Source organism: Lolium rigidum, chromosome 3 (genome assembly GCF_022539505.1).
Source record: "Lolium rigidum isolate FL_2022 chromosome 3, APGP_CSIRO_Lrig_0.1, whole genome shotgun sequence".
Classification (NCBI taxonomy): Eukaryota; Viridiplantae; Streptophyta; class Magnoliopsida; order Poales; family Poaceae; genus Lolium; species Lolium rigidum.
In genome coordinates this window covers 325,477,924-325,493,755 of record NC_061510.1, presented here as the reverse complement: position 1 = coordinate 325,493,755, position 15,832 = coordinate 325,477,924, and the positions used below count along the sequence as shown (strand labels likewise).

Sequence of the window (15,832 nt, the reverse complement as noted above, 5' to 3'; positions counted from 1 at the left end):
AAACTTCCAACAGCTCTTTGATTTGGTTTAAACTTTAAAATCCAAGCCCTCCAAACCTCCCCAACCCCACCCAATAATCCACCCCTAACAGCCACAATAATAAAGACGAAGAAAAGATGGAAATTTTCTCCGGGAGGGGAGGCCCCTCGCACCATTATTTATTGGTAACAGTTGTTAGTGGTTGGTGCTTGTTTTGTTTATTCATTTATCTATCATTTCAGAGGCGAGAAGAAGGAGGAAGAAGAAGCAAATAGTAGAGGCTTGGTTGGAGCTCTTCTCTCTCCCCTCCTTTTGCTGATTTTTCCATCTTATTGTAGTCTTGGGATCTGATTTTGTCCCCATGCTGGACAGAGGAGCGAGGGATTCATCCATTTTCTTTCTCCTCTCCTCTCCCCTCTCCACACCCTCCTATCTCTCTCCGCTCTCCGCAAGATCAGCTGACAGCAATCCCTGCCTGCTCGCTCGCTCGCTCTCCCAGCCTGCCTGCCTCCCAAGAGGAGCGCACCGCCATCAGGTCTCTCTCTCTCCCTTCCTCAATATTCTATCCACCCCTCTCTGCATCATTGACCCCAGCACCAGGAACACAAATTCTGTGGCGCGTTCTCGCATATTCCCTTGACGCATGTATGATTTGGTTGCTCTGCTTCTTCTTTGCTTTGCGAAAAGAAATCGACTTGTCTGATCTGATGAGTGGGTGCAACCGATCCTTGCGCTGTTATGAGAGCTCCAATGATTGGTTGGTGGGTTTTCTTGGTTTCGGGGGGCGGCCATAGGTAGGGCTCTCTCAATTGTGAGGTTTCTTGCTGTTTCTGGCCGGCCTGCTCAGTCGATGCTTAGGGCTTCTGGAGCTAGGAGGGATTGAGAGCCTCGGCTGCTGATTTTGGTGGAGTCCGTGGTGGTGCTGGAGTTGGGTTTCTTGGGGGGAACTAAAGGTACTATTGGGGTTTTTGGCAGCTTGATTGATGGTCCTCCTTTACCTCCGCACCTCAAATTCTTGGTTTTCTGGTGTTGATGCATCGAGAATTTATCCATTCTTCGCCACTTTGGTGCGGAATTCTCGGTTACCCTCTTGAATTCCGTGTTTCACGGCGGTACTGGTAGCTCAATTATCGTTTGGTATTCTTGGAGGGGAATTCCGAGTTTCTAGTTGCTCCCCCAGCTACCACCAGCACTGCTGGCTTCTGAGCTTAATTACAGTTAGTGGGGAGGAACCCTTTCGTTTTCGTTTGCTGATTCTTGAATCTTTCTTTCCTTGGATGCCTTCTTGAAACCCATGCTGTAAAGCCCTGTTACTTTTTTTTTCTTCCTTCTCCTGGATTGCTATCTTGTATTATCTGAACTCTTAGGTCTTCTCATCAGAATTTAAATTATTCTATTGCGTGTGACAACTGACAACAAGGTTTTCGCCTTGGACATTTCTCCTGCTTCCACTCCCACCTCTTTCGTATCATTAAAAATTGCTTAAAATTTGAGCTGCAAACAAGTGGTAGGACAGTCATTTTTATCTGGCTAGCCATCTTAATGCCATTTCATCTTCTTCTTTTTTCAGAATCATCCTGAATCAGCAGACGCTCATATCTTTGGTGGTTGTTGCTGAGCTGGTGGAGGAGCTCTGAGGAGTCTTGCGCACGCCTCGGCTACCAATAATTGATCGGACAAGGTATTGCCGGCCAACAACATATAATCCTATTTCATTCAAGAACAGTTAACTGTCAAAGCAATATAACAATAGAGTTTTCGAAACACAGAAAAATCTGTGCTTTTGTAGTTTCTCTTGTGTTTGTGTGGTATAGAGTCCATTATCTCGTCCGGTGCCTTTGGATGGTTGTGTTATTTTGGTGAAACATAAGGAATTTTCTTCCACATTCTCATCATCTTGGTTAGGAAGGTGCAAAAAGCCAAGAACCTAGCTGAGCTCATAGATGACGGACCACCTGTACCTTTAGCCTGCAAACAAGCATCTTGTCTTGTCACTTTATATTGTCCTGTTTCTTGAACAGAGTGTTTCTTCCATACTCCGTACAAATGTGAAAAACAGAATGAGCAAACTGGTGGTAACTGCTGCCAAAAAAGAGGATCCGAGGATCTGGGCTTTAATCACTCGTGATGGCCATTGTGTGTATCTTGTGCCCTTGCAGAAGAAACAGAGCCTTAGTTTTTCTGGAGTAAAAATGAAAAAGACAAGAAATAACTGTCAATTGCATTAGTCGTATAATTTCTTCCACTCTTACTGTTCTTGGATAAAATTAATTCCTTGTCCAGTTAGTTATTTTTTCTTCAGTGTTATGTTGAACTCATTCTGTTTCCCCTTTTGCAGGCAGGTCAATCTTAATTTTGATTTGGTGAACTTCATAAGTGACATGCAGTTGCTCCATGTACCATCTCCAGTTGCTTCGACATCCATACTCATGCCTTTGCAGTTATCTTCATAAGTGAGCAGTCAAAGTTGTGACATGTCTAATTATTATTCGAGCCCGGGCGATGACTCGCAAACCATGTACTCACCAGACACGGGAAATGCATCATATCCTGTGTCATCATCCCTAGGGAACTTGCTCTATTCAAACAATGCATCTTCTGGACCATACACCGAGTTCAGTGGTATTATGCAGTCCCAGCAGAATTTTATGGAGCTGGCTGGCCATCCTTCGGAAATTCCACAACATTCATCTACTTCGCTTACAGAGCAACGCTCCTTTGGTCCTATTAAAGATATGAGAAATGAGATGTTAATGCATTTCATGGATGCTGCTGCTGCACACAGTGGTGGTGGCGATGTCATCCACAATGATGCTCATAGCAGTGCGCAGCTAGAGTTTGGCTTGCTGAACAACCACGATTCGGCAAGTGTTCCATCAGCACCAGGCCAAGGATTGTCTCTGAGCCTTAACACACATATCCTGGCACCTTCATACCCATACTGGTCCCCAAAGCAAGACTTACTGGCAACCCAATCTTACCAGGGTGATGACAACAGAATGAAGAATATGCAGTCAGAGGCCTCACAGGCAATCAGGAATTCGAAGTATCTGAAGGCAGCACAAGAATTACTCGATGAGATAGTTAGTGTTTGGAAGAATATAAAGCAGAATGCACAGAAAAACAAGGTTGAACCAGAAAAAGTGGATGGTAAAGAGGCCGATGGGGTGTCAAAAAGTGAGGCTTCCAATCCGCTGGAGTCTACTGCCAATGCGGAAGCTGAGATTTCTGCGGCTGAGAAACAAGAGCTCCAGAATAAGATGGCTAAACTTTTGGCCATGTTGGATGAGGTTTGTGAGTCTCTACCTCCATAGTTTGCTGTTGAAATTAAACTGAATTTCCACGACAATTTACTTTTGCTTGACTACTTGCTATCCACAGAATGTTTCCTAAAAGATTGAATTTACTTATAAAAATACATCAATATGAGCAAACTTAGTTTTAGTTACTCCAATTTGAAGTTCCATGGACAAATAAATGCTTTGTTTGGTGGCAGTTGCAGCTCAGAGTTTTTAGTATCTCAAGAAACGAAAGCTCAGAGTTTCTCTTTTCGCGAAAACGCAAAAGACTTGCGTTTCGATGCATTGATAGAAAAGAAGGTTTATATGTACATGCCCCCCGTGGGGGGCCAGCACTCTGCACTACAACTCAACCCAAGAAAAAGAGACCCTATTCTAGGGGAGAAGAAGGCGAACACCCCGGGCTCCTGCGTCCGCCCATTGCCGCGCCTCAGTCCTGATGTCGTCGAATAAGGATGGCATCGAGGGCTGTGCATTGTCGAAGATCACAGCGTTCCGATGCTTCCAGATCCACCACGCCGTGAGCATGATGATCGACGAGGTACCTTTGCGCAGCTGGCGAGGGGTAGTACGCACAGCCAGCGACCACCACTCCGCAAAGTCGCCCTCCGAAGGCGGTCCCGAGGTGGATCGAATCCACGAGAGGACCTCAAACCAGATCGTCTTGGAGAATGAGCATCCTGTGAGAAGGTGCGTCATGGTCTCCTCAGCCTGGTCGCAGAGTGGGCATCTGGGCGCATGCGGAAGGCCCCGACGCGCCAGCCTCTCACCCGTCCAACACCTGTCCAGACAGGCCAGCCAAATGAAGAACTTCACCCTCGGAGGCGCCCAGGACTTCCAGTTTAGCTCCCAGGATGCTGAGGTGATGGCTCCCTGAAAGAGGGCCTCATAGCAGGAATGGGAGGTATACTGGCTATCAGCCGTCCATCGCCAAAAAGCTCAGAGTTTCTCATAACTCAGAAGTCAATTGCATTGTCCTATCTTTGTTTTCGTTAGAAAAAGTGGTGGTTGGGATTGGAATTCCCACCCAATAAGGAGGCGCGGGCTTAATATTGACTAGAGTAACATAGATGGTCATCCCGAGTTTGTTCTGAATGGTTTGGTTTCTAACTAGAAATTTATGCCTCGGGCTCCTTGGAGAAGTTAGGAGAGATGGGTCAAAGGTTTCTATGTGTCTTTTCATTCGTTGAGAAAGCTTAGCTGCCTATATACCAACATTTAACAAGGCTTAAGCCTGTGCATACATGTTTTTACCTTGAGGGCCTCCAATGAATTACTAAGAGCCTCTTTTATTTGGAGTTGGTACTTCCGCATATATCTAATTACTATTGTGATCAATTAAATCATGATGGTGAAGTTTGTAGTCGTGTTAACAAACCTATCAAAATGTCAAGTGGCAGGAGCTTAAAAGGTTCTCTCTCAGGGCTGTTTAGAAGAGAAGCATTCCCTGGTAAAGTTTTTGTATCTAAATCAAATTTTAAATTGAACTAAATACAGAAACTAGAATGGTGTTTCTTGGTAAAATTTTGGTACCTAATAAATTTTAAAATTTGAACTAAATACAGAAACCTTGTTGAGAAATACTCCACTTCCAAACTGTCCGTCAGCAAGAAAAAATATTCTTAACTCAGGCTCAGCTGTACTGGCAGCTTGAGCGTGGTGTTCTTATTTGTCAATTAGTAATTGGTATATCATATGTTCAATCAATTGTTTTGAACATCAAATTTTTTTTTTCAGGTGGACCGAAAGTACAAGCATTATTTCCATCAAATGCAAATGGTAGTCTCATCTTTTGATATGGTTGCTGGGCCTGGAGCTGCCAAACCTTACACTGCAGTTGCCCTTCAGACAATATCACGGCATTTCCGATGTCTGAAGGATGCTATCAACGACCAGGTCAATGTTATCCGGAAGAAACTTGGCGAGGAGGAAAATTCATCTGGCAAAGAAGGCAAATTAACTCGCCTCCGTTACATTGATCAGCAGTTAAGGCAACAGCGAGCTTTCCAGCAGTATGGTGTGTTACAGCAAAATGCTTGGAGGCCACAGAGGGGACTGCCTGAAAACTCAGTTTCAATTCTCCGTGCTTGGTTGTTTGAACACTTCCTTCACCCGTATGTTTCTTATTTCTTATTTTCTTATCTCCACTTGCCCCTTTTTGATCTTTTTTTGACGACATGATCATTTTTTCAGGTATCCAAAAGATTCAGAAAAGCTAATGCTAGCTAGGCAAACTGGTTTAACAAGAAGTCAGGTATTTTATTATCTTACCAAGATATGTGTTACATTTATCACAATTAACTTTGTTACTGATCATCTGTATATCCGTGCAAATGTTAAACCATACCACAAGATTGTTGCTCTGTTAGTCTATCTCCATACCCTGCAAATAGGCAATCTTAAATTTACCAAGTTCTGCTCTATCAGTAATAACTTGTAAACAGACCATGCACTGAAGAATATTGGATATTTGGTTTTGAGTCTGTGTGTGTGCAAATGATTTCTGAAGGACTTTGCATTCTGTTAAATGAAACTAGTTTGCTGAACTTACTTAATATTCTGCATTGTCCTAGATTTCGAACTGGTTCATAAATGCCCGTGTCCGCCTCTGGAAGCCGATGATCGAAGACATGTATAAAGAAGAGACTGGGGAGGCAGAGCTGGAGTCCAACTCCTCCTCTGACAATAAACCAAGAAGTAAGGACAAAGTGGTATCTTGTGAAGAAAAGGAAGATCTGAAATGCTCCATGAGTCAGGCTTACCAAACCAGCGAATCCAAAGCCAACATTGGGATGGTGGGTTTCACTGGAGCCCCGGCCAGCTTCCACAATGAGGCGAACTCCGATGATGGCTTCATGAACCTGCTGTTGAAGGACCAAAGACCGGGTGAGGCAGATGGCGACCTCCTCCATGATGCGACTGCACATCATGCCGATGAGAGCGCCCGGTTCATGGCCTACCATTTGGCAGAGCTTGGAGGATACCGGAACAGCAACGTGTCATTGACGCTAGGATTGCAGCACACCGAGAACAGCCTTTCAGCTCCAAACACTCATCAGCCAGGTTTCACCGCTGTGGAAGAGGACATGTACAACACCACAGCTCCTCCCAGTATCACCGCTGCCTCCTCAGACTATGAGTCGATGAACCAATTAGATCAACGGCAACAATTTGAACCGCCGCCTCTACTGCATGATTTTGTGGCCTAAATTAAATGCTCATCGGTAAAGATTGGGTGGAGGAGCATCTGTAATCTGTAGGGTCATGTTAAGATGCCTGAAAAAACATGGAAATTATAGCTGTAGTCACATTCCGTACAAAAGAGGGGGGTATAGCATGAAATGTAATATAAAGTTTTAGGTGGTGGGGGTAAATGATCTTGTAAAGATGAATGGAATGCATTATACATTTATACGTGTAAAAGATTATGACTGAAGAAGAACCATCTTGTAAAAAAAAATCTGCAACGAATACTTCTGGTCAGTTCTATATTTTTTTTGAACAGTAAGAGGGGTCAAGAAGATCCTGGTGGAGCTTCATTCATAAAACACGTGGCAGGTACAAATTGCAAGGAGGCCCTAAAGAACCTAGTATTTGAAGATAAGACCTTCACCTTTACAAAAAAGCACCTTAGCAGAAAAAAGCAAAAATCAATCGATCACCAGTCGCTGGCGATCTCCAGGCGTTTCCACCAAGATCAGAGAGCAGATTGCTCGATGGCTCTCTCCCGACGAAGAAACCCATTCGTCTGCCACTTCTAGGATTCTAGGGATCAACCACTTGGCTTCCTAGAGGCGGCGATCCAAGAAGAGGCCTCCACGATGGAGGTTGAAGAAGGGACGCCATTTCGGCCAACGATCACGGCGCCGACATCGGTCGCTGTGTGTTCCGCTCGTGAGAATCTGGCAAACCCACGTCCTAAGCACCTCTGGGCAGAAGCCAATGACGATTCAAGCAGCATGAAGCAACATCGGCACAATCCTCCTCCTCGCCACCACATCAGGCTAGGAAAAACTGCATCTCAGAACTTCTTTGCTCCGACCAGATCGACGAACAAGACCTCCTGACCGGAGCTAGGGCGACGTGCTGCAGCTTCTCTCCCCTCGCCACCAAGGCCGGCCGGGAGACAAACGGAAGAACACCTCGCCTTGCCTCCACGGCCGGACGAGAGCACCTTAACCTCGTGGCGCCGTTGTAGACGAAGGTGACTGGTAGGAGCTCGGGTCCTGCCGTGTCTAGGGAGTAGATTGTAGTGGAAGGAGGGAGGCTGTCACGGCCGAGGAAGAGGGCGGCGGCGGCAGGGAGCCGTGGCGGCAGCCAAGGGCGGCGCGGCGGCTAGGGTTTGGGGAGACCGACTCCTTTGGGAGTCGGCAATAATATTATGATTATTGCTTGATCCTTCTCGTACGATTACAACTAGTATTTATGAGCTGAAAACTAGATAAACTAAATGGGCTAAGCCCCTAATTGGGCCCAGGGTTGGGCCCCCTCCTGGAATATGTCAGGCCGGTCATAACATCTCTCCCCGCCTGCGCAAACAGCTCGTCCTCGAGCTGGTAGTCTGGATAGTGGAGGGAGAAGTCATCGCGTTGCTCCCACGTGGCCTCCTCCACTGGTAGTCCCTCCCACTGAACCAGCAAGTACCAAACACCTCGACGTAGCTGAGCCCGCAACACCTTTGCAGGACTCGGAAGAAGGCGGCCATCCGCAATAGGAGGAAGTGCTGGTGTCGCGGCAGGAGGATCACCGCGGTAAGGCTTCAACAGCCCCACATGGAAGACGTCGTGGATGCGGGACTCGGCCGGAAGCTGAAGACGATACGCGAGCGTCCCCACGCGCTCCAATACGACGAAGGGCCCAGCGTAGCGGGGACCCGGCCTGCGCTCGCGCGCGGGTCCAAGGACCGAGTGGAGCGATGCGGAGACGCAGCCACACCCAATCACCAACCGCATACTCCACCTCGCGATGATGTCCATCGTAGTAGTGCTTGGCCAACTGCTGGGCCTGCACGAGGCGTTGCCGCACCTCGGCCAAAACCTCGTCGCGGGTGCGAATGAGCTCACCCGCTATCTCCGTCCGGGCTGTCGCTGAATCCACCGGTATAATGGGCGGCGCTGGACGGCCATAGACCACCTCGAATGGCGTGGCGCGCAGGGCGGAGTGAAAAGAGGTGGTGTAGCAGTACTCCGCCCAGGACAGCCAGTCCACCCACGCGCGCGGACGGTCCCCGGTGACACAGCGAAGGTACATGGCGATGACCTTGTTGACCACCTCCGACTGGCCGTCCGTCTGAGGGTGGAAGGCGGTGCTAAACCGAAGCTTCACCCCTGCCATCCGAAAGAGGTCGCGCCACACATGTCCTGTGAACACCGGGTCGCGATCACTGAAAATCGACGCTGGGAATCCGTGGAGGCGGACGATGCCGTCGAAGAAGGCACGAGCCACGGACGCCGCAGTGTATGGGTGCCCAAGCGCAATGAAGTGGGCATACTTGGAGAAGCGGTCAACCACCGTGAGAATCACCGACTTGCCGCCCACCTTGGGGAGACCCTCAATGAAGTCCATGGAGATATCGGACCACACCTGTGAAGGCACCTCCAGCGGCTGTAACATCCCAGCCGGCCGCAGGGTCTCAGTCTTGTTGCGCTGACACGTGACACAAGCACGCACCCAATCCCGGACCAAGGTACGATCACCGGGGATATAGAAGTCGGCGCAGAGACGATGGAGAGTCTTCTGAATGCCCTCGTGGCCTGCAGAATGGGCCATCAACAACACCTGATGGCGGAGGTCATCGTGGTCGGGCACGAATATGCGGCGCCCATGCACAAGCAGGCCGTCGGCCACGCGCCATGGTGCGGCCAACTCGCCCGTCTCCAACTGCTGCCGCAGGAGCTGGGCGTCGGCCGCCACCTCAGTCGCCCGACGAATGGCGTCGAAGAGGGCGAAGGAGGGCCCCGAGCGGAGGCACATCACCGCCCCCTCGGAGACGCCGTCCGCCTCATCCTGGTCCGTGTCGCGCCGGGACAGGGCATCCGCCACCGTATTGAGGCGGCCAGGCCGGTACTCGACGGTAAAGTCGAAGCCGAAGAGCTTGCTGATCCACTGATGTTGCGGCACCGTCGAGAGTCGCTGGTCCCATAGGAACTTGAGGCTGTAGTGATCCGTTCGAATCCGGAACGACCGCCCTGATGCGTGTAATTGACACGTCCGTTGGGAACCCCAAGAGGAAGGTGTGATGCGCACAGCGGCAAGTTTCCCTCAGTAAGAAACCAAGGTTTAATCGAACCAGTAGGAGTCAAGAAGCACGTTGAAGGTTGATGGCGGCGGGATGTAGTGTGGCGCAACACCGGAGATTCCGGCGCCAACGTGGAACCTGCACAACACAACCAAAGTACTTTGCCCCAACGAAACAGCGAGGTTGTCAATCTCACCGGCTTGCTGTAACAAAGGATTAGATGTATAGTGTGGATGATGATTGTTTGCAAGAACAGTAAAGAACAATAGCAGCAGATTGTATTTCAGATGTAAAGAATAGGACCGGGGTCCACAGTTCACTAGAGGTGTCTCTCCCATAAGATAAAAGCATGTTGGGTGAACAAATTACAGTCGGGCAATTGACAAATAGAGAGGGCATAACAATGCACATACATGACATGATAAATATAGTGAGATTTAATTGGGCATTACGACAAAGTACATAGACCGCTATCCAGCATGCATCTATGCCTAAAAAGTCCACCTTCAGGTTATCATCTGAACCCCTTCCAGTATTAAGTTGCAAAACAACAGACAATTGCATTAAGTATATATGGTGCGTAATGTAATCAATAACTACATCCTTAGACATAGCATCAATATTTTATCCCTAGTGGCAACAGCACATCCACAACCTTAGAACTTTCTGTCACTGTCCCAAATTTAATGGAGGCATGAACCCACTATCGAGCATAAATACTCCCTCTTGGAGTTAAGAGCAAAAACTTGGCCAGAGCCTCTACTAATAACGGAGAGCATGCAAGATCATAAACAACACATAGGTAATAACTTGATAATTAACATAACATAGTATTCTCTATCCATCGGATCCCGACAAACACAACATATAGAATTACGGATAGATGATCTTGATCATGTTAGGCAGCTCACAAGATCCAACAATGAAGCACAATGAGGAGAAGACAACCATCTAGCTACTGCTATGGACCCATAGTCCAGGGGTGAACTACTCACTCATCACTCCGGAGGCGACCATGGCGGTGAAGAGTCCTCCGGGAGATGAATCCCCTCTCCGGCAGGGTGCCGGAGGAGATCTCCAGAATCCCCCGAGATGGGATTGGCAGCGGCGTCTCAGTAAGGTTTTCCGTATCGTGGCTCTCGGTACTGGGGGTTTCGGGACGGAGGCTATTTGTAGGCGAAAGGGCAGGTAAAGAGGCGGCACGAGGGGCCCACACCATAGGTCGGCGCGGCCAGGGCCTGGGCCGCGCCGCCCTGGTGTGTCGCCACCTCGTGGCCCCACTTCGACTCTCCTTCGGTCTTCTGGAAGCTTCGTGGCAAAATAGGACCCCGGGCGTTGATTTCGTCCAATTCCGAGAATATTTCGTTACTAGGATTTCGAAACCAAAAACAGCAGAAAACAAAGAATCGGCTCTTCGGCATCTTGTTAATAGGTTAGTTCCAGAAAATGCACGAATATGACATAAAGTGTGCATAAAACATGTAGATATCATCAATAATGTGGCATGGAACATAAGAAATTATCGATACGTCGGAGACGTATCACGCCCCCAAAGATATGGACGCCAGTGGCGCACAGCCTGCACCAAACCGATGAGCTCCTGCTCGTAAGCGGCGAGCTTGAGATGGCGCGCGGCGAAGGGGCGGCTGAAGTAGGCGAGAGTCCCATCGCCCTGGTGTAGCACAGCGCCGAATCCAACCCCGGAGGCGTCGCAGTCCAGGATGAAGGGGCGGGTGAAGTCCGGCATCTGCAGAACGGGGCCCGTCGTGAGGGCCCCCTTCAGGGCCTCGAACGCCGCCGTAGCCTCGTCGTCCCAAGCGAAACCGTCGCGACACAGCAGGCGCGTGAGCGGTGCCGCGATGAGGCCGTAGTCCCGGATGAACTTCCGGTAGTAGCCGGCGAGGCCCAGAAAGCCGCGCAAGGCGCGCGGCGAGTGCGGCACCGGCCGGGCCGCGACGGCGGCCACCTTGTCCGCATCCATGGCCACCCCCTCGGCGGAGATGACGTGGCCGAGGTAGGCGACCGATGACGTCCCGAACGAGCACTTCGAGCGCTTAAGGTGAAGATGGTGCGCTCGAAGCTCGTTGAAGACGATGGCGACGTGCTGCAGGTGCTCCGCCCAAGAGGTGCTGTAGATGAGGATGTCATCAAAAAAAACAAGCACAAACCGGCGTAAGTAGGGGCGAAGGACATCGTTCATGAGAGCCTGGAATGTCGCGGGGGCGTTGGTGAGGCCGAAAGGCATCACCAAGAACTCGAAGTGGCCGTGGTGAGTCCGGAACGCCGTCTTGGCGATGTCCTCAGGGTGCATGCGCACCTGATGGTAGCCCGAACGCAAGTCGAGCTTGGTGAAGAAGCGCGCCCCGTGGAGCTCGTCGAAGAGCTCGTCCACCACCGGAATGGGGAACTTATCCTTCAGCGTCAGCGCGTTGAGGGCGCGGTAGTCGATGCAGAAGCGCCACGTACCGTCCGACTTCCGGACGAGAAGGACCGGCGCCGAAAACGGTGACGTGGAGATCCGAATGATACCGGCGGCTAGCATGAGTGCGCACTGCCGCTCCAACTCGTCCTTCTGCAGCTGGGGATAGCGATAGGGCCGCACCGCGACCGGTGCCGTGTTCGGGAGGAGGTGGATACGATGATCGTACACCCGAACCGGTGGGAGCCCCTGCGGCTCGTCAAAGAGGGCGCCATGCTGCTGCAGGAGGTGTGTCAAGAGGGGATGCTCGGCCTCGGCGTCGGTCGTGGCGAGCTGAAGTTGCGGGGCCGGAGCGGAGCCCCCAATACCCTCCCACTGGACGCGGCGGCCCTGGCGCCAGAAGGTCATCGTGAGGGTGTCGAAGTCCCGTAGGATGGGGCCGAGGGTCCGGAGGAAGTCGACGCCGAGGATGAAGTCGAAGCAGCCCAAGTCGATGCCGGCGCATGTGATGGTGAAGTGCTCGTCGCTGATGGTGAGAGGCACGTGCTGCGCCAGGCCGTGGCACTGTAGGCGGTCACCGTTAGCCACTATGACGCGTAAATGAGCACCGCCCGATGGCTGGAGGGCTAAGCGGCGCATGGTAGTCGCTGGCAGGAAGTTATGCGTGGAGCCCGTGTCCAAGAGAGCCACCAGGTGCTCGCCGCGGATCGTCACCGGCAGGAGGATAGTGCGCTCGTGACGGATACCCGCCAGGGCGTGGAGAGAGACCACGAAGGCGGTGGCCGGCGCGGTCGTGGTGGCTGGCTCGGGCGGCACCGATGGCTCGGCGAGTGTGTCTGCCTCGAAGTCGTCGACCGTCTCCAAATAGAAGAGGCGGGGGCAGATGTGGCCGGGCGCATAGGGCTCGTCGCAGTTGAAGCACAGGCCGAGGCGGCGGCGCTCAAGCTGCTCAGCCGGGGTGAGCCGCCTGAACGTCCGTGTCGCAGCCGGGGCGGGGGTCGGTGGCACGGTCGGGTTCAGCCGGTCTGGCCGTGCGGCCGGCGGTGGTGGTCGAGCGGTCGGGCGGCCGCCGCGGCATTGCCTGGGCGCGACGCTCGTAGGCGCGGGCGTAATGCATCGCCGTTTGGAGGTCTTGGGGAGCCTGAAGCTCCACGTCCACGCGAATATGGTCCGGAAGGCCACCGATGAAGAGCTCCGCGCGTTGCTGGCCCGTCACGCCCGGGGCGTGGCAAGCGAGAGCCTGGAAGCGCTCCGCGAAGTCCTGGACCGTGGTCGTGAAGGGCAGTCGCCCAAGCTCCGCCAATCGGCTCCCGCGAATTGGTGGCCCAAAGCGGAGGAGACAGAGCTCCCTGAAGCGGTCCCATGGGGGCATGCCGCCCTCGTCCTGCTCGAGGGAGTAGTACCACGTCTGTGCGGCGCCCCGGAGGTGGTAAGAGGCCAGCCAAGTGCGGTCGGACGCGAGGGTGCGCTGTCCCCGGAAGAACTGCTCGCACTGGTTGAGCCAGTTGAGGGGGTCCTCCGAGCCGTCGAAGGTGGCGAAGTCGAGCTTGGCGAAGCGGGGCGGTGTCGGTGCAGCGACGCCCGGGACGTTTGGCGCTACACGGCCGGCGGAGGGTTCCGCGTACCCTGCGGCTGCGGCGTCCGGAAGTGTGGGCATAGGCGGGTCCCCGGACACGGAGTAGACTGGCGAGGGTGACGATGACGCGGTGATCCACGTCGGCAGCGGTGATGGCGACGGGGGAAAGCGAACCTGCTGGATAGGGACGCCGCTCGTGGAGGTGGGGGCCGGCCCGGTGGGTTGGGGCGGCGGCCATGCCGGCCAGGGCAGGGCCGGGGGCGGGGGTGGCAGCATCGTCACGCCGGGGAGCGCGGGCAGCCAGGGTGCGGGCGCCGCGGTGGTGGCGGCGGGCGGCTGCATCGGCGCGGCCGGCCCCTGGGAGCCGATCAGGTACAGCCGGATCCCCTGGACGGCGGTGACGAGGTCGTTGATGACCCCGCTCATCTGCTCGGGAGTGTAGGCGACGGGAGTCGGTGGCGGGGCGGATGGCGACGTGATGGCGGTGACGGAGGTGGTGGCGGTCGTGGAAGCGGCCAGCTGGCCGGCCGGCGAAGTAGACGCGGGCGGTGGCGACGACATGATCGAACAAGAGCTATCTGATACCAAGTTGGTAGGAGCTCGGGTCCTGCCGTGTCTAGGGCGTAGATTGTAGGGGAAGGAGGGAGGCTGTCGCGGCCGAGGAAGAGGGCGGCGGCGGCAGGGAGCCGTGGCGGCGGCCAAGGGCGGCGCGGCGGCTAGGGTTTGGGGAGACCGACTCCTTTGGGAGTCGGCAATAATATTGTGATTATTGTTTGATCCTTCTCGTACGATTACAACTAGTATTTATGAGCTGAAAACTAGATAAACTAAATGGGCTAAGCCCCTAATTGGGCCCAGGGTTGGGCCCCCTCCTGGAATATGTCAGGCCGGTCATAACAGTGACCCACCAGAATACAATCTTATTCAAAGGAGCGGCGCCGCTCTCCAACGCCATCCACTCCGACAAGTGGAGCAAGACGACGAAGAGAAGAAACCCTAACCACAGATCCGTTCCAAGCTATGTGCATGGAGCCCAAACTTGGCATACAGCCGAAACCACAACACCTACAACTACAGGTCCTACACCTAACTACTCTGGCACCGCTCCTGAACCAACTCCGGACGGCTATTCCGGCGAAGGGGCCAGAAGATTGGCCCGACCTTCTGGAGGAAACGGTCGAGTACTGCAACTCCTTGAGAGAGGATAAGGGGGAAAGTGCTTCTGATCAGTTCAATATTGTTCAGCCGGTTTACCAAAACAGAAATCAGGTAAACTTCAAATGTATTACAAGTCTTCGGTCTTTTTATTTTGGTTATATTACTTCAGTTGGGGACCGTTTTTTTTCTTTGGCGCTTGTAGAAGTTGTAGTCCAAATTTTCTGCAGGCTTTATGTTACTGTGTTGAGTACCAGCTGTTGTTTGACTTGTAGCTTTTATTTTTCTTAACAATTCACTTGCAGTCAACATGACTTCAAGCATGCTGCTCTGTCTACATGTGAAAATGGCTTGTCAGGCAACCTGGTCATTTTCATGGCAATTGTTTTTTTGTAGGCAGCGTCAGTGGGCAGCCGGGGACCGGGCAATATCTGTATTCGTACGACTAAATGCGCCCTGCTGCTGCTGCCCTGTGGGCCCGGAACATACTCTGATATGTTTCTTGTTTTTAAGGGGCAATCAGTTTTCTATTGTCTTTGTGACATATTTCATTTGGAAACGTTCTTTCTCAGCTTTAGATATTAGTGTCATATACTCCACGAGATCAACATGAACGATTATACAATAGGGATCTCTCTCTCCTTCTTGCCTTCATGATTTTCTCCTTCGCCCACAGAAATAAGAACAACAGTGCAAGTGAAATTAACATCTTCTGTACAGGCATATTTCTTTTGCCGCGAGGCATCAATTGATCACAAACATACACCATTGCTTGATGCAATACCCAAAGTACGTTAGCGCAACATGGATTTACGCACAAACTTCATCATACACCATGGATTTACTACAAGATGAAACATCAAAATTATAATATGCATCATGTCTAGTTTACAACATTAATTGTAGTAAAGACATAAGAAATGTACTTGTGCAACAGAACAAATTAACTCATCCCAACATTGCAACGCGATACAACTAATATAAATCCCCAAATTACCGAAATCTTTAAAAAAATCTCTAGGTCTAAAAATCCCAGAGCAAACCTCATTGGACAAACAATTTATGTATAACAACCGAGAGAAAACAGGTGTGTGGCCCACACATTTCTCTCAAGCTTGTGCCAAGATGGAAAGCACATGACCGCATTGCTAGTTTGAGTCGTATGT

The 15,832-nt window shown here is 51.6% G+C and overlaps 1 protein-coding gene across 2 annotated transcripts; it reads left to right on the top strand.

Moving 5' to 3' along the window:
• Nucleotides 1-265: 265 nt before the first annotated feature.
• LOC124703838 (BEL1-like homeodomain protein 7) lies at nt 266-6,749 on the top strand. Of its 2 annotated transcripts, none has more exons than XM_047236075.1 (6): nt 266-514; nt 1,550-1,660; nt 2,318-3,269; nt 5,016-5,392; nt 5,472-5,532; nt 5,852-6,749. In XM_047236075.1, exons 3-6 carry the CDS (start codon nt 2,454-2,456, stop codon nt 6,485-6,487), a joined length of 1,890 nt encoding a protein of 629 aa, XP_047092031.1. In that variant the 5' UTR covers nt 266-514; nt 1,550-1,660; nt 2,318-2,453; the 3' UTR covers nt 6,488-6,749. The 2 variants fall into 2 exon arrangements, with proteins under 2 accessions (XP_047092031.1, XP_047092033.1); XM_047236077.1 differs by lacking the exon at nt 266-514 and adding an exon at nt 636-932.
• Nucleotides 6,750-15,832: the final 9,083 nt, after the last annotated feature.

Coding starts and splice junctions, on each gene's coding strand:
- LOC124703838 (XM_047236075.1), top strand. CDS start 2,454: ATGTCTAATTATTATTCGAGCCCGGGCGATGACTCGCAAACCATGTAC. Junction 3,270..5,015: donor TTTTGGCCATGTTGGATGAG/GTTTGTGAGTCT, acceptor TTTTTTTTTCAG/GTGGACCGAAAGTACAAGCA. Junction 5,393..5,471: donor TTTGAACACTTCCTTCACCC/GTATGTTTCTTA, acceptor TCATTTTTTCAG/GTATCCAAAAGATTCAGAAA.